The following is an 18,357-nucleotide window of genomic DNA, read 5'->3' on the forward strand; positions in this document are numbered from 1 at the left end:
CAGAGAGAATGATTGGGTGGAGAAGCTGGCGTTAGCAGAATTTGCCTACAACAATGCAGAGAACGTGTCCACGGGGATGAGCCCCTTTTTGGCTAATCACGGGTGTCATCCCAGAGCCTTCCCAGGGGGGGAGGGGGAGAACTGGAGCGTTCCAGCTGCAGAACAGTTCGTTGAAGAAATGGAAGCGATCCATCGCCAGCTCCAACTCAACTTAAACAGGGCTAAGGAGGAATATAAGAGGCAGGCAGACAAAAACAGAAGGGAAGGTGAAAGCATTAGGGTGGGGGACCAGGTGTGGCTGTCAACCCAAGGGTTGCCATTCAAAGGGGGTTGTAAGAAGTTAAGACCCAAAAGGCTGGGTCCGTTTGAAGTCATGCAGCAGGTCAACCCAGTGGCTTTCAGACTCCGGTTACCGAACCACATGAAGCTGCACCCAGTTTTTCACAGGTCGTTGCTGTCACCGTATAAAGGGGACAGTGAAGGGAGGGTCACTAGGGGACCAGCAATGGAGGAGAAGGAACACAGCTACCATGTAGCGGAGATCCTCGATTCCAGGTGGAAGGGAGATCAAGTAGAGTATTTGGTAATGTGGGAAGGGGAACCGGAGTCGGAAAACACCTGGGTTAGGGCAGAGGATGTCAATGACGAAGTTTTAATAGAAACTTTTCATCAGAGGTTCCCACGTAAACCTCAGCCTGTAGCGAGGTTCCGAAGGAAATACTTTGCCACCACCGACGAGGAAGAGGAGTTGGAGGGGTTCACAGATTCTGAAGAGGAGGAGGATTCAGTGAGCCGGGACGGCGATCAATGGAGGGAATTGTTCGAGACGTCTGAAGATGAAGAAGATTCTTTTCGGGGTTTTAACCCTTCACCTCCCAGGGGAGAGGAAATGGGAGGGGGTGAGGGGGGCCCTGGAGGGGAGGTGGATGTCAGGGAACTGCCATCGGAGCATCAGGTGGTGGAGGGGCTCAGGGAGGAAGAAAGAGACTCAACAGCTGAAGCAGGAACCAGCAGGGGGAGGAGTGGATCTCTGAGGGAATGCGAGCAGGAGGGAGGGCTCAGGGACGCTTCCAGCGAGAACAGTGGGGAGGTATCTGAGTCTCCCATAGGGAGACCCACACCTCGCCGGAAACTGTCACGCCGTGAGTCCAGGAGACGCGTTTCCGTTAAGGAGCTTCTTTGTTGGAAACGCTTCCGCAGACAGCCACTGTCAGACTCTACCAGTGACTAGAGCAGACATGTTTGAGGAGCTCTGTCACACACAGAGGTTTGTGGAGCCGCACAAACTCTGAGGGAGCACGATTTTACGCACAAGCAGCTAATCATCCCATAACAGAGGCATATAATATGGATAAAAAACTTGGCTTCCAGGTGGAAAAATCAAAATTGGAAATAGAATTGTTAGACCCAAAAACTAAGCATTTGTCAAGAATGTATAACTTGCTGTTGAAATGGAATACTCAGGAGGAAACGGTGAAATCTGCTATGATTAAATGGGCACAAGACGTTGGACATAACATTATGATGGCTGACTGGGAACAGTTATGGACCACAGGTTTGAAATTTACGGCATGTAATGCCTTAAGAGAGAATTTAATGAAAATGATTTATAGGTGGTACATGACACCAGTCAAGCTTGCAAAAATTTACCATTTGCCCGATAATAAATGTTGGAAATGTAATGAAACTGAAGGTACATTCTTTCACCTTTGGTGGACATGCCCAAGGATTAAGATATTCTGGGAGATGATCTATAATGAAATGAAAAAGGTATTTAAATATACCTTCTTGAAGAAACCAGAGGCCTTTCTCCTGGGCATGGTCGGCCAATTGGTGCCTAAGAAGGATAGAACTTTCTTTATGTATGCCACAACAGCAACAAGAATACTTATCGCGAAGTATTGGAAGACACAAGATCTACCCACCCGGGAAGAGTGGCAGTTGAAGTTGATGGACTATATGGAACTGGCGGAAATGACTGGCAGAATCTGAGACCAGGGAGAAGAATCTGAGACCAGGGAGAAGAATCTGAGACCGGTGGAAGAAGATTGGAAGAAATTCAAAGACTACCTACAGAAATATTGTAAAATTAAGGAATGTTAGAAAGATGTTGGAATGAAGTTATATGGTTTTAGCAGAAAGGCTATAAAGAATTAAGTACAATAAATTGTAAAGGGATTAAAGGGAAATCAAGGTTAGAACCTGTAAGATAAATTATAGGGCAAAGAATTGAGGAAGATGGAAAGGATTTGCTGAAACAACTAATTGAAGTGGCTTACAAAAAAGAGAGGTGCGAGGAAGTCGTTGAAACAAGTTAAGGAAAGATAACATTGAAAATATTGAATGTGTTTTTAATTGTTTTTCTTTTTGATCTGTTATATTTATGTAATGTTTTTGATTTTGTTTTGTATTGTATTGTTGTGTTTTGTTGTGTTTGATTCTTTTGTGCTTAAGCAACATGCTCAGAGGGCTCATGACATATTGTGATACCAACTCCCTCAAAATTAATTTCGCCAAAACCAAAAGCCATTTTGGAATTTTGAGGGCCACTCTATTGAATATTGTTCAGCATTCAAGTATTTGGGTATCACTTTTCAGCATGGGCTTAGCTGGTCAGCTCACCTAAATACGACCATCCTGGATGCCCGCAGAACCATCAAAGCCTTGGAGAAATTCTTCTATGCAAATGGCGGCCAGTTGGTTCCACCAATCAGAAAAGCTTTTATCAGCAAAGTCCTCCCAATGTTACTGTATGGGGTTGAAATCTGGGGGTGGAATTTAAAAACACTACAACGGCTCGAGATTCTACAAAATTCTTTTGCACGAAAGTTACTGGGTCTCCCCAAGGGCTCGGTTGCTGCACAGTTAAGAACAGAACTGGGCCTCCCCTCCATTGTTGCGAGAGCCCACATTAGAATTATTAGTTTTTATTGTAAATTAATCAATGCCCCAGGTTCCCTACTAGCCAGGCAAGCCTTTTTAACTTGTTCTCATAGCAACAAATGGTCCAGGGCCATGGAGACTATTACTGCACGCTACTCCCTCCCAGATCTCGACACGCTGTCATCTTGGGACCAACATAAAATCCGGGCCTGGATTCTTACAAGAGACGAGGCCATGGACCGGGCACAGTCCTCCACAGCCCGCCTCTCCATGTGGCTCCCTAAAGTGAAAGTGGTAAGATCACTTGCCAACTACTTGATAGACCTGACGGAGCCCAATTTGAGAAGAGCGTTTACTATGGCCCGTTTCCATTCTATACCCACGGCCTTCCTGCAGGGGATTTACTCTAAGACCCCTATTACTCAGCGTTTATGTCCATGCACAATGAATGAAGTAGAGGACTTCATACATTTCTTTTTCTACTGCCCTATTTATGAGCTAATAAGAACTAAGCTCCTCCTCTTGATCCTGTCCACCATTACATCTAAGGAAGACTGTTTGAAATCACTTCTTGTGGACGCAAATCCCCAAATTTCACGTGGGGTGGCAATCTTCATAGTGCAGGCTCTGAAACTCAGGGCTACTCTGACAGGGTAGTGTGTCCTAGACCTGGACCTGTTTTAATTCTTTTATTACCTTTTTAACCTAATGTGCCGAGCCTATTTTGGGCCATTATATGCTTTATGTACATCCGCATTTTAGATTCCCGGCGCTGGCAACTAAATCTTTACATTATTGTCTTAGGGTAATCTAAATGTCATAACGCCAGTAATATCGCTTTGAATTTTGTTTGGTTGCTTGTCTCTAGCATTTTTGTCTTATCCTGCTATGGCTGTATGCTAATGCAATAAAGGTTTGATTGATATTGATTCTTTTCTTTTCTTTCTTTTCTTTTTGTAATTTTCAAACCCTTAATAAATATCATTAAAAAAAAGAAGAAGAAGAAGCGGCTTAGTCATGCTGGCCACATGACCCGGAAGCTGTACGCTGGCTCCCTCGGCCAATGAAGCAAGATGAGCGCACAACCCCAGAGTCGTCCATGACTGGACCTAATGGTCAGGGGTGCCTTTACCTTTATTATAACCTTTGGAGGTACAGTGGTACCTCGGGTTAAGAACTTAATTTGTTCCGGAGGTCCGTTCTTAACCTGAAACTGTTCTTAACCTGAAGCACCACTTTAGCTAATGGAGCCTCCTGCTGCCACTGCGCCGGCGGAGCACGATTTCTGTTCTCATCCTGAAGCAAAGTTATTAACCTGAGGTACTATTTCTGGGTTAGCGGAGTCTGTAACCTGAAGCGTCTGTAACCTGAAGCGTATGTAACCTGAGGTACCAGTGTATACATTTGGTGCTGTGACTCAGATAAATTGAGGCTTTCTTTGAACCCACCCAGCTGTGGGTGCCTCAACTGAGGGAGCAGTGCCCCCCCAGCTCTCTGTGTGTCACAGTCAAGGGGGCTGCTCTGTGTGTTTTGCTCGCAGTGAAATTGCACATTTTTTTTGGGGGGGGGGAGAGCTTTCTTTTTTGTGTGTTTTGCATTGATGCTTTTGTCTCCAGCTCAGCCAAGGGAGCTGGGCTGGGGGGCCCCCCCCTCTCTCTCTCTCTCTCTCTCTGCGTTTGTGGACCCCCCCTCCCCGGCATCAGTGGACTGCCAGCTGTGGGTGCCTCAACCAGGCAACAGCCGGCTCCCAGCTCTTTGAATGTCCATGTATTGTCTCAAGCTCGGCCAAGAGGGTGGGGGGGGGAGTTTTCTCACACTGTGTTTTTCTTGAAGGCTCCTGTCCGGCTGAGGGCTGGGGCTGAAGAGATCAGGCTCTCTCCCCCCTTGGCACAACTGTGAGTTCTCTGCCCAGGACTGGCGGGCTGTGCAGCTGAGGGGGGCATTTATTTATGAGTCTTTTCTTTCTATAGGCTTTCTCACTGTGGGCCTTGCTGGCCACCAGTCTTTTCAAAAGGCTTCCCCCCCCCTTTTATTTTATCTGCAACATGTCAGAAGGCAGGGAGTCCCCCTTGTGTAACAACTTAAGCAGGAGGGCATAATGGGGGGTGTCACACTCACAGGAGGAATGGACTCCATTACAAGGCATGGTGAATAATTTTGGCAAATTCAAGCACAAATATGGTGGAGCAATGAACCTCAAATGACTAAGAACTCCCTGCTGCCCCCCCCCCCGGCTCGTGGGACCTGGAGCAAACCAACCAGGTCTTTTGAAGCGTGACAAAACACCATGGGGGTTCGGAGCAGTCTGCATAGGCAGACTCCTGGGTAGCGGTCCTGAGAGAGAACCCTACATAAGTTGAAAGGACAGTATTGCACCTCGCTGAGGATGCAGTGGGCACTGAAGGAGGCAAAAGTAATCAAACCCCAGAAGAAAGAGCACTTTTCCAGAGGAGAGGTGAAAAAGAAATAACTGACCTGGCCCCCAACGGATCCCATATCAGCCTTTAATTGGTCAGACCTAGGAGTTTTGATAGCCTTTGGGGGCATACAAGACCCAGACTCTGAGCCTTCTTCCCTTGGGGGTCCCCCAGCTGGTGCCTCCCCCCCCCCTTTCACCCAGCCAGTCCATGACAGCAACAGCAGCAACAACAGTAAATTCAGTACGATAATAATATGCACACTGGTCCTCTGGCAGGAAGAATAATAACTTCTGGGACTATGGAAAAGTACTATCTTCCCCAAACCCCAGAATAAGCAGGAGCTCTGAGGTTGCCCTATGGGGTTCGTGAGGGAATATGGGCCCCCCCAGGAGACTTCCCTGGTACCTGCAACCCATCCTTCCCCCTCTTGCAATAAGGCTTGGGGGGAAATCTCCCATTAAATTACAGTATTTTAAGTTTTCTTCAGAACATGTAGGAGGCAGGGAGAAGTTCTGGTGAAGTAGCAGTGTTTGGAGATCACGCAGTGGGGTGGTGAGAGAGTTTGGTGCAAAAACCAGTCACACACAGATGCACCCGTCTTGCATGCTTAAGTACAGCAAATCCAGGGAATGAGCAGAGTATCGGCAGGGTAGGGGCCACGTGTAAAGCAATTCCCACACTGAGGTCAAAAACACACACAGAGGCAGTAGGAATTCTTCAGTAATAGTTTACTGAGCTTTGAAAGCATACAGTTCTCACTGGGTCCCCAGTGAGGCACAAAAATTAGCTCCTGAGAGCAAACGCAGTTTCAGCAGTAAAAAAAATACAGCACACAGGATGTCTAAGTCAGGCACACAAACCGGCAGAAGGGAGCAAGGGAGGAAAGAGGCTGGAAGGACACAGGGCAAAGGATGTATGTCTTTCGCTTCCTGTCGTCTGGGAGGGAAGTCAGCAACTTGGCATCTGCAGGGGCTTCACGAAGCAAAGCTTTCTGCTGGCTGCTTCCAGGCAAATGGGCATCCCAGAAACACACACTGTGATCTGTGGGGTGTTGCCATATCCATTGTTTTTGGAAGGTCATCATGATGTTTTTGAAGGTCATCATGACTAAATATGACATAATAGGCATCACTGAAACCTGGTGGGATAAGTCCCATGATTGGAATGTAATAATGGGGGGATACAATCTATTTCAGAGAAACAGACCAGACAAGAAAGGAGGAGGAGTGGCGTTATATGTCAGGGATGTGTATACCTGTGAAGAGATCCAAGATTTAGATCCTCAAAGCCAAAGTGAGAGCATTTGGGTCAAAATTAAGGGAGAGAAGAATAACAGAGACCTCATTGTGGGAGTTTACTATAGATCCCCAAGCCAAACGGAGGACATAGATGATGCCTTCCTGGAACAGATGGCCAAGCATGCAAAAGGAAGGGAGATAGTAGTAATGGGGGACTTCAATTACCCGGATATTTGTTGGACGTCAAACTCAGCCAAGAGCATAAGGTCAAACAGATTCCTCACTGGCCTTGCAGACAACTTCATTGTCCAGAAAGTGGGAGAAGCAACAAGAGGAACAGCCATTTTAGATCTGGTCCTAACCAATGTTGATGACCTGGTTAGTGGGGTAGAAGTGGAAGGATCATTAGGCGCGAGTGATCATGCTCTTCTGAAGTTTACTATACAGCGGAAAGGAGCAGCCAAGCATACTAGGACTCAATTTCTTGACTTTAAGAAAGCCGACTTCATAAAACTTAGGGAAGTGCTGGGTGAGATCCCATGGACAGTAATACTAAAAGGAAAGGGAGTTCATGATGGCTGGGAGTTTGTTAAGAGGGAGATAGTAAAAGCACAACGTCAGGCAATACCAATGAGACGGAAACATGGAAGGTGCCTAAAGAAGCCAGGGTGGCTATCTAAAGAACTTTTAACTGAATTAAGATTAAAAAAGGATGTGTACAAAAAATGGAAAAGGGCGGAAATCACCAAAGAGGAATTCAAACAAATAGCCAGCACGTGTAGACACAAAGTCAGAAAAGCTAAAGCACAGAATGAACTCAGGCTTGCTAGAGAGGTTAAAAGCAACAAAAAAGGCTTTTATGGGTATGTTCGTAGCAAAAGGAAGAACAAAGAAACAATGGGGTCACTCAGAGGAGAAGATGGTGAAATGCAAACAGGGGACACAGAAAGGGCTGAACTCCTCAATGCCTTCTTTGCCTCAGTCTTCTCCGATAAAGAAAACAATGCCCGACCTGAAGAATTTGGAGCAAATGATTCAGCAAAGGAAACACAGCCCAGAATAACTAAGGAGATAGTACAAGAATACTTGGCTAGTTTAGATGTATTCAAGTCTCCAGGGCCAGATGAACTGCATCCAAGAGTATTAAAAGAACTGGCAGATGTGATCTCAGAACCACTGGCAGTCATCTTTGAGAATTCCTGGAGAACAGGCGAAGTCCCGGCAGACTGGAGGAGGGCAAATGTTGTCCCTATTTTCAAAAAGGGGGAAAGAGAGGACCCAAATAATTACCGCCCAGTCAGTCTGACATCAATAGCAGGGAAGATTCTGGAGCAGATCATTAAGCAAACAGTCTGTGAGCACCTAGAAAGGAATGCTGTGATCACCAATAGTCAGCATGGATTTCTGAAAAATAAGTCATGTCAGACTAACCTGATCTCGTTTTTTGACAGAATTACAAGCCTGGTAGATGAAGGGAACGCAGTGGATGTAGCCTACCTTGATTTCAGCAAGGCATTTGACAAGGTGCCCCATGATATTCTTGTAAAGAAGCTGGTAAAATGCGGTCTTGACTATGCTACCACTCAGTGGATTTGTAACTGGCTGACTGACCGAACCCAAAGGGTGCTCATCAATGGTTCCTCTTCATCCTGGAGAAGAGTGACTAGTGGGGTGCCACAGGGTTCTGTCTTGGGCCCGGTCTTATTCAACATCTTTATCAACGACTTGGATGATGGACTCAAGGGCATCCTGATCAAATTTGCAGATGACACCAAACTGGGAGGGGTGGCTAACACCCCAGAGGACAGGATCACACTTCAAAACGACCTTGACAGATTAGAGAACTGGGCCAAAACAAACAAGATGAATTTTAACAGGGAGAAATGTAAAGTATTGCACTTGGGCAAAAAAAATGAGAGGCACAAATACAAGATGGGTGACACCTGGCTTGAGAGCAGTACATGTGAAAAGGATCTAGGAGTCTTGGTTGACCACAAACTGGACATGAGCCAACAGTGTGACGCGGCAGCTAAAAAAGCCAATGCAATTCTGGGCTGCATCAATAGGAGTATAGCATCTAGATCAAGGGAAGTAATAGTGCCACTGTATTCTGCTCTGGTCAGACCTCACCTGGAGTACTGTGTCCAGTTCTGGGCACCACAATTCAAACTGGAACGTGTCCAGAGGAGGGCAACCAAAATGGTCAAAGGCCTGGAAACGATGCCTTATGAGGAACGGCTAAGGGAGCTGGGCATGTTTAGCCTGGAGAAGAGGAGGTTAAGGGGTGATATGATAGCCATGTTCAAATATATAAAAGGATGTCACCTAGAGGAGGGAGAAAGGTTGTTTTCTGCTGCTCCGGAGAAGCGGACACGGAGCAATGGATCCAAACTACAAGAAAGAAGATTCCACCTAAACATTAGGAAGAACTTCCTGACAGTAAGAGCTGTTCAACAGTGGAATTTGCTGCCAAGGAGTGTGGTGGAGTCTCCTTTTTTGGAGGTCTTTAAGCAGAGGCTTGACAACCATATGTCAGGAGTGCTCTGATGGTGTTTCCTGCTTGGCAGGGGGTTGGACTCGATGGCCCTTGTGGTCTCATCCAACTCTATGATTCTATGATTCTATGATTCTATGTGGTCTAGAAACCAGTTTGGACAATACATCGCCCAGCCCTAATCCTCACTGACCACCAGCAATCCAGATAAACCCTCACCCTTTCTCTGTCGAAAGGTACTTTAAATATTAGATCATAACCACATTGTTTGACAATGCCTTCAATATTTCATTACTATAGACTTTTACGCATAAATACCAGAACTTCACAAACACAACATGTGTTAATGAGTGATGTCCTGCTGAGTTCATTGCTGTGAAGAAAAGAGTGGACTCTGAGAGGAAGACGTCCCACACTCCAAACATCTAAATTGGTTCGTCCATGTGAGAGTCCCTGGATGTTCCTTAAACACTCCTTTGTAAATAAAGCACGTTTTGCAATGTTTTCATTTAAACTGCTTTTCCTCTTTGAGGTTGTTGATAGTTTGAAGGGTTTCAAGTACTAAACTTCTTCCTGTCCGTGAGTCTGTTGATTTAGAACTTCCACTAGGACTGAACCTCTATCTACTTTCCTGATATTTATAAGGTTTGTGTTTTGTGTGAGTTTGTTGATATAAATCAAGGGTTCCACTCTGACTGAAGCTCCTTCCTCAGTCCATACATTTAAACAGTTTCTCCCCTGTGTGTCTGTTGATGGTTTCTAAGATTTCCATTCTGACTGAAGCTCTTTCCGCACTCCATGCATTTAAATGATTTCTCCCCTGTGTGAATCCGTTGATGTGTTCTAAGGTTTCCATTAAAACGGAAGCTCTTTCCGCACTCCATGCATTTATATGGCTTCTCCCCTGTATGAGTCCGTTGATGTGTTCTAAGGCTTCCATTATCACCAAAGCTCTTTCCACACTCCATACATTTAAATGGTTTCTCTCCTGTGTGAGTCCGTTGGTGTATATAGAGGTGTCCACTCTGACTGAAGCTCTTTCCACACTCCAAACATTTATATGGTTTCTCCCCTGTGTGAGTCCGTTGATGTGTTCTAAGGTTTTCATTAAAACGGAAGCTCTTTCCGCACTCCATGCATTTATATGGTTTCTCCCCTGTGTGAGTCCGTTGATGTATTCTAAGGTTTCCATTGAAAGTGAAGCTCTTTCCACACTCCATACATTCATATGGTTTGTGCCCTGTGTGAATCCTCTCATGTAATTTAAGGTCTCCATTCTGACTGAAGCTCTTTCCACACTCCAAACATTTAAATGGTTTCTCTCTTGTGTGAGTCCGTTGATGTGTTCTAAGGATTCCATTCTGACTGAAGCTCTTTCCACACTCCAAACATTTATATGGTTTCTCCCCTGTGTGAGTCCGTTGATGTTTTCTAAGACTTCCATTATCACCAAAGCTCTTTCCACACTCCATACATTTAAATGGTTTCTCCCCTGTGTGAGTCCGTTGATGTGATCTAAGGTGTGCACTCCTACTGAAGTCCTTTCCACACTCCATGCATTTAAATAGTTTCTCTCCTGTGTGTGTCCGTTGATGTGTTCTAAGGATTCCATTCTGACTGAAGCTCTTTCCACACTCCAAACATTTAAATGGTTTCTCTCCTGTGTGAGTCCGTTGATGTGTTCTAAGGATTCCATTCTGACTGAAGCTCTTTCCACACTCCAAACATTTATATGGTTTCTCCCCTGTGTGTGTCCTTTGATGTGTTCTAAAGGCAGCATTGAAACTGAAGCTCTTTCCGCACTCCATACATTTATATGGTTTCTCCCCTGTGTGAGTCCGTTGATGTTTTCTAAGACTTTCATTATCACCAAAGCTCTTTCCACACTCCATACAATTAAATGGTTTCTCCCCTGTGTGAGTCCGTTGATGTATATTGAGGTGTCCACTCTGACTGAAGCTCTTTCCACACTCCATACATTTAAATGGTTTCTCCCCTGTGTGAGTCCGTTGATGTGTTCTAAGTCTTCCATTATCACTAAAGCTCTTTCCGCACTCCATGCATTTAAATAGTTTCTCTCCTGTGTGTGTCCGTTGATATATATTGAGGTGTCCACTCTGACTGAAGCTCTTTCCACACTCCATACATTTATATGGTTTCTCCCCTGTGTGTGTCCTTTGATGTGTTCTAAAGGCAGCATTGAAACTGAAGCTCTTTCCGCACTCCATACATTTATATGGTTTCTCCCCTGTGTGAATCCGCTGGTGTAATTTAAGGTATCCATTATTACTAAAGCTCTTTCCACACTCCAAACACTTAAATGGTTTCTCCCCTGTGTGAGTCTGCTGATGTAAACTTAAGTGTCCACTCTGACTGAAGCTCTTTCCACACTCCATACATTTATGTGGTTTCTCCCCTGTGTCAGTCCGTTGATGAGTGCTAAGTGCATCACTCCGACTGAAGCTCTTTCCACATTCCATGCATTTATATGGTTTCTCCCTTGTGTGAGTCCGCTGGTGTATATTGAGGAGTCCACTCTGACTAAAGTTCTTCCCACACTCCCTGCATTGGAATCCATTCTTGCCCATGTGACTCCGCTGATGTGTTCTAAGTTTTCGACTATCAGTGAATCTTTTCCCACACTCCATACCTTTAAATGGTTTCTCCCCTGTTGGAGGTTGTTGATGTGAACTATGTGTGCTCATTCAATGAAGCATATTCTGCATGTCACACATTTTAATTTCTATTCCTAATGAAACTAAAGGTGCCCCATTCCCTGGAGTTCTGACTGTCTTCTCCATCTCCTTCTTCAGAGTGGGAAGAAAGGGAATCCTGTTTGGGTTTCAAGGAAGAGACCTAAGGGAAAGAAAATAAATCAAGCTCCATTAGCACCTTCTCCTATATCAACATCTCCTATATTCCCCCACCTCCTCCCCATGTTCCCAATTTTTTGGAAATGAAGTTGTAATGTTAACAAATGATAGTAATTCATGAGCAGCTTTCATAACCCTCAATCAATGTTAATAAAGCAGCATGATTTTTAAAAGAATCATGTGCTGTCTGATCTCATGCCCATCTTCTGACGCAGGACTATCCTAAAATGACACTGAAAAGTGGATATTCAAGGCAAATAGATAAAGTGTACTTAGTGGAATATGTAGTACCTTGAATAAGTAGTATTAATTTACTTATTGCCTGAAGTTGTGTTTTTTCTAGAGACGAATTTATTCCGGTTCTGTCTCAAATATCATAATTATATGATGTCTTGGGGTGTTAGGAGAGCATTAGTTCCTTTGGTGGGGGTCATGTCATGCACGTTATGGGGTAATTTATCCATCAGTGGTCCCCACCCTACACTCAGTTCCCACCTGTGGCTTCCAGAAGCTGTCAGGATAGAATAGGGGTCACAAGCCCAGGAACGGCTTCAACCGGCCGGCTAAACCAGGTGAGAATAGATGGTCTCAAATCCTTGGTGGGTTGGGGAATTCTGCTGCAGGTGTAGGCAGGCCCTGGTGGATGGAGAGGATGAGAACAACAGTGAATCCCACAGTCAAGAAGGCAGATTCTGCCCATCCTGCTGAGGAAAGTGAAGGGCAGATGGGGCTCGTCAATCTGGGAAGGGAGGTCCTCGAGAAGGAAAACTAAACCTTCACTGCCTGGTGAGTTATCTTCAGGAAAAGAAAAGGCTATACAAATCCAGAGTGGAGTCTCTAAGATAGTTGCATGGTGTCCTGCACACCTCCTTCCAGCCACTCCAGCAGCCAAGCTGGTGCCAAACGTACTGCTCTGCTTTCCTTGGGACCATATTAGCCAGGCTGAGAAAGGGGTCTTGTTGTCTAGGCAGCCCAGGACCCCCAAACACACTGCCCAGGCAGTGCTGCTAACACAGCAGTTTCAGGTGGAGAGATGAGCTCAGACGTGTGTATCAAAATCTCTCCAATGTGGATGTGCTATTTACATCATATGTCACTGTAAAAGTATTCAAAATATTTGTCTTTTGAAGAAAAGACCACCAAGTATCGGATGGCCCCTTCAAAGCTAATGAAAGACTTGTGCCTGGAGCTTTTAGGGGTGCAGGACCAGGAAAGCTTCTGCCACCATGATCCTTCCAACTGGGATTCAGGCCTCATCATGTGACAGAAACTGCCCTCGTTGCTCTGGTTGATGATCTCCAATGCGCTAGAGTCTGAAGGGAAAGCTGTTTCCTGGTTCTGCTAGATCTCTCAGTGGCTTTGGAGACCTTTGGCCATGGTGTCCTACTGAACCAGTGAAGCCAGTGAAGGTGGTGAATGCCCTGTGTTGGTGCCTGGAGGTGGTTTGAGGATGGGTGGCAGCTAACAGATTGAGCTTGAATCCTGACAAAACAGAAGTACTGTCTCTGGGGAACAGGAGGTGGGCAGGTGTGGGGGGGGGCTGGTCCTGATGGGGTAATTGTGCCCCTAAATAACCAGGTGTGCAGCCTGGGGGTCATTTTGGACTCACAGCTGACCATGGAGGTGCAGCTCAATTCTGTGTCCAGGGCAGCGGTCTAGCAGCTCCATCTGGAACGCAGGCTGAGTCCCTCCTTCCCCTCACACTGTCTTGCCAGAGTGGTGCATGCTCTGGTTATTTCCGGCTTGGACTACTGCTCTGTGGTCTACATGGGACTACCTTTGAAGGTGACCCAAAACTGCAACTGAATGGGAGCAGCTGCCAAGACCACATATCACTGCTCCTAAAGGATCTTACTTGGCTCCCAGCAGATTTTCAAGCACATGTCACACTGTTGGTGCTGACATTTAAGTGGCATGGCTGCATTTTCCAGGCAAAGAAAAGCATTGATCTAATGCAGGCTTCCTGAAACTCGGCAGTTTCCTTTCTGCTGAGAGCTGGTGGTGGGATCAGTTGCGATGAGGTTATGAAGAACCTTTCTTGTTTCATGGAACCAGATGAAGCTGGTTTAAACTGGAGTGAGCCAGGCTTGCTATCCAGTCCCAAGGTTACCCTGACATTTAATAGAATATACCGTATTTTTCGCTCTATAACACGCACCAGACCATAACACGCACGTAGTTTTTAGAGGAGGAAAACAAGAAAAAAATATTCTAAACAAAACAGTGGATGTATGATTTTGGTGGTTCATGCTGTGGCCACAGACATGTGATCTGACGGTGAGTTTGGGGTAGCCCAATGCAAAAATCCTGAGGATCCATGTGGATCCATGCTAAAGTCGCCCTAAAGTCGCAGGGGCGCTGGGGGAGTGAACGGGAAGCAAGAGAAGGAGAAGGATGCCTCTCACACATAGAGAGACACACAGAGTATCAATCCTAAAGTCGCAGGGGCGCTGGGGGAGTGAACGGGAAGCAAGAGGAGAACAATCCCTGTCACACACACAGACACACAGAGTATCAATCCTAAAGTCGCAGGAGAGGGAGGGGCGCTGGGAGTGGGAAGCAAGAGAAGGAGAACGATCCCCCCCCTCTCTCTCTCTCACACACACACAGTATCAATCCTATAGTCGCAGGAGAGTGTAGGGGCTGGGAGTGGAAAGCAAGAGAAGGAGAACGATCACACACACACACACACACACACAGAGTATCAATCCTAAAGTCGCAGCAGAGGCAGGGGCTCTGGGAGTGGGAAGCAAGAGAAGGAGAACGATCCCCCCTCTCTCTCTCTCACACACACACACACACACAGTATCAATCCTAAAGTCGCAGGAGAGCGCAGGGGCGCTGGGAGAGTGAACAGGAAGCAGGAGGAGGAGAACGATGCCTCTCACACACAGACACACACACACACACTATCAATACTAAAGTCGCAGGAGAGCGCTGGGGTGCTGGGAGAGTGAACAGGAAGCAGGAGGAGGAGAACGATGCCTCTCACACACAGACACAGACACAGACACACACACTATCAATACTAAAGTCGCAGGAGAGCGCTGGGGTGCTGGGAGAGTGAACAGGAAGCAGGAGGAGGAGAACGATAGCTCAAGCACACACACACACAGCCCCTACAGTGGCTAATCCAAAATCGGACAGCAAAAAACTGCAGGCAGGGACAGAGAGCATGGGGTTGTTTTAAAGCAGCCAACCCCGCTCTGCTTCTCTTTTTTTAGTATATGTGCTGCCGAAGCGAGCACCCCGCTCTGCTTCTCTCCCTCCTCCCAGCTAGGCTGGCTGAAAAGCTTTGCTGCTACTTAGCAGCTCAGTGGGGAGGAGAGAGGGACAGAGAGCACGGGGTTGTTTTAAAGCAGCCAACTCCCGCTCTGCTTCTCTCCCTCCTCCCCGGCTCCGCTAGCTGACAGGAGCTGCTTACACCCGCTTTGCAGTTTCAAAGAGAGCCACGGACTGCTCACAACTGCAGCGGATTCCCCTGCCATCCGTAGGCATTCGCTCCATAACACGCACAGACATTTCCCCTTACTTTCTAGGAGGAAAAAACTGCGTGTTATGGTGCGAAAATTATGGTAAATTACAAGGCCGAAAGGCCTCTGATCCCACTTCCTAGTCTGCTATTTCTCTACTCGCTTGTGTGATTCTTACTTGAGTGCTGTTTTGGTATGCTAAGTTAGGGTTTTATGTAAGTTAAGTTTTTGCTATTTTTTGAATCCTGTTATGCTTCTTTGCCTTTAGTAATAAATTTATTTGCTGAATAAGATCGTTATGGAGCAGCAAGATCTGCAACCTAAAGCCCTCAACAGCCTCAGCCCTGTAGACCTGAAGGAGCATCTCCACCGACATCGCTCAGTCTGGTCAGGGAGGTCCTCCTTGGAAGGTCTTCTGCTGATTCCCCCCTGGGAGAAGCGAAGTTACAGGGAAGCAGGCAGAGGGCGAGGAAGTGGGCAATATTCTGACATTTAGAAGACAGCTGAAGGCAACCCTCTATCAGGAGGTTTTTAATGTCTGATGTTTTACTGTCTTTTCTTTGTACTGGAACCAGGCAGTGGAAGAGAAACTTAAAGATGGAAGCCTGAGAGAGAGGAAAAGGTTCCTGGCTGCTTCCTGGGTGGGATTGCGGAAACAAAGAGCCGCTTCTGAGAAGGCCTCTCCCCTCCCCTCTTCCTCTTTCCTCTCCTCTCCAGGGGGACCAATGGTTGGACTTGGCAGAACCACTGTGTCTGGGCAGGGCAGGGGCTTATGGGGTGGGAAGAGGATGGAGGTTGCAGGAAGGAAGGGGGGGACTGGACCCCCCACTTTCCAGGGATCTGTCTCTGGTCACCTTGAAGGGGTGGCCGATTCCTGGATGGTAAGGAGAAGTCAAGGCAGCCCCTCCAGAGAATCCCAGCAGGCGCCACCATGGAGAAGTCTCCCCAAAGACTGATTTCCTATCTCTCCCCCCCCCCCATTGCTGCCCTTTTCTGCCCCAGGGATGCTCCCCCTCCCCACTTCCTCGACTCCCTCCCTCTGTCCCAGAGTCTCCCCTGCACCCAGAGGCCTCCCTTGGCGCGGCTCAGCCCTCATCCCCCATCTTTCCATCCTGGGGGGCCACCCCAAGACTAGCAGAGGAGGGACAGGGGGTCTCTATCTAGGCGTCCCTCACGCCCGTTAACCCTTCTTTATCCGTGCGAAACCCACAGGGCCCCAGGGATGCCTTCGCGGGGGAAACGGGGCAAGGGGGTCCTCGTGGGGGCCCCCTGCGTAGGCGCCCCATGTCCGCCGCTGCCAAGGCGCCTAAGGGGCCATGGAAAGCCCCCTTCGCAGCACACGTGCAGGGATCCAGGCCCTTCCCATGCGGCCCACGAAAGGCGCTTTGGGGAGCTGGCGGGGGTCTCTGGGTCCTTACCCTCTCCCTCTCCGCCCCCCGCGACCCCTTTACCTCTTTGTCCTCGCTCCCGATTCTCCTTTCCTTTCCTGCAACATCCACCGGGCGGGGGTTCCCTCCCCTGCCGCCCCACCTTTCCTTTCCGAAGCGCCCTCCCCCCCGAGCTACGGCGCAGAGCAGCAATCCGGCGCAGAAGCTCCACGTCCGGGAGAAGCAGGCAGTTCGGGAGGGGGGGGGGCTCTCTCCGCTCATTCCGGAAACAGAAGCCGGATTGGAGGAGGAGCAGAAGGAAGAGGTGCGACATAGGGGGGGGGGTTGAGGGTTGTGGGGGCGGGGTGAGAGGAGGATGTACCGGGAAGGGAGGGATAGAGGGGGGGGGGGAGACGAAGGTTTCCCCCCTCCCTTCTTCGTTCAGGGGATCAGGAGAGCGCGGGAGGGGCTGATCCTGGCAATCCAGCTGCAAAGTGGGGTCCCCCCTACAATGTTTACATTGAAAATCCTTTTCCCCCCCGCCCCACACGCCATGATCTTAGATCCATTCCATGTTTTAGGTATTGGTGCACATTGAGCAGCGGGTTGGGCTCTGTGACTCCTGTGTTACGGGGAAAATGGGGCTTGGTCTTTTGCGCACACACACACACACACACACACAGAGAGAGAGAGAGAGAGAGAGAGAGAGAGAGAGAGAGAGAGAGAGAGCCGACACAATTCCTCCCTTGTGTCTCCGTCAGAGGTAGCACAATGCGGCCCGGAAGAAAGCAAGGCAGCTGTTGATCTGTTTGCGCGCAGAGCCCCCCCCCCCCATGCGAGGAGTGAAGCAGCCCAGAACTAAAGCGCGTTGCAATTTGTACACCCTCAAATAATCGCCCCCCCGTCACAGAGAGAGCACCCCAAAAACATCCCCGGTTGTGCCACAAAATGCGTTGTACCTGGAAATCAGATCAGACTCCATGTTTTGGCAACATGACAGGTCTGTCTGTCCGTCGGGATGCCTGACGATTCCTGCTCGCTGCCTTTTCCTGGCCAGCCTGAGAGATCACTGGAAAGGGAGGATTTCTTGACTCCAGAATCCATCATCGCAGACCCGTTTCATTCAGGCCTAGAGATCTGCTCTTTCGCCCAGTCTGCTTGGATCATGTGGATCATCAATGGATTATATGGATCATCCATGATGTCATACCCATCTCACGGAGGGGGGCGGGCTCAGGATGAATCTCCTGCCACGTGACTGGGGGAGTCTGGGGGCTGACGGGGGTCAGACAGGGCTGCTGTTTTCCTCTCCTTACTATTTCAGCTCAGGTTTTACTGAAATGGGTGGATTCATTGAGGAAACGGGGCTACGTTGCAAAGAGGCCAATGTGTATACTTTGTAACCACCCAGCGAGTTGTGTTGCAAAGGCCATTTGCAGAAAGGCTCCTATTGTATCACCTGCGGCTACATGCCGGAGTTTGGGTCTTTCTGCGGAAATGTGTCTGTGTAAATGCACTTATCCCCGTGCATTTATAATGGCAAGACATTAAATCCCATGAAATCCACAAGCACCAGAACCATAGGCCCATAGGAGTCCAAAAGCACAGA

At 47.8% G+C, this 18,357-nt stretch overlaps 1 protein-coding gene across 2 annotated transcripts; it reads right to left on the bottom strand.

Annotated features, from left to right (window-relative positions):
• Positions 1 to 7,800: 7,800 nt before the first annotated feature.
• Positions 7,801 to 17,012, bottom strand: LOC310686846 (uncharacterized protein). 2 transcript variants are annotated; one of them, XM_083461199.1, is made up of 2 exons: positions 16,833 to 17,012; positions 7,801 to 11,867 (listed from the first exon to the last, which is right to left on the bottom strand). In XM_083461199.1, the coding sequence occupies exon 2, from the start codon at positions 11,738 to 11,740 to the stop codon at positions 9,758 to 9,760; it is 1,983 nt and encodes a 660-aa protein (XP_083317325.1). In that variant the 5' UTR covers positions 11,741 to 11,867; positions 16,833 to 17,012; the 3' UTR covers positions 7,801 to 9,757. The 2 variants fall into 2 exon arrangements, with proteins under 2 accessions (XP_083317325.1, XP_083317324.1); XM_083461198.1 differs by having other exon boundaries at positions 7,801 to 11,891.
• Positions 17,013 to 18,357: the final 1,345 nt, after the last annotated feature.

Source organism: Podarcis liolepis (assembly GCF_965112155.1).
Source record: "Podarcis liolepis genome assembly, chromosome: 10".
Lineage (NCBI taxonomy): Eukaryota > Metazoa > Chordata > Lepidosauria > Squamata > Lacertidae > Podarcis > Podarcis liolepis.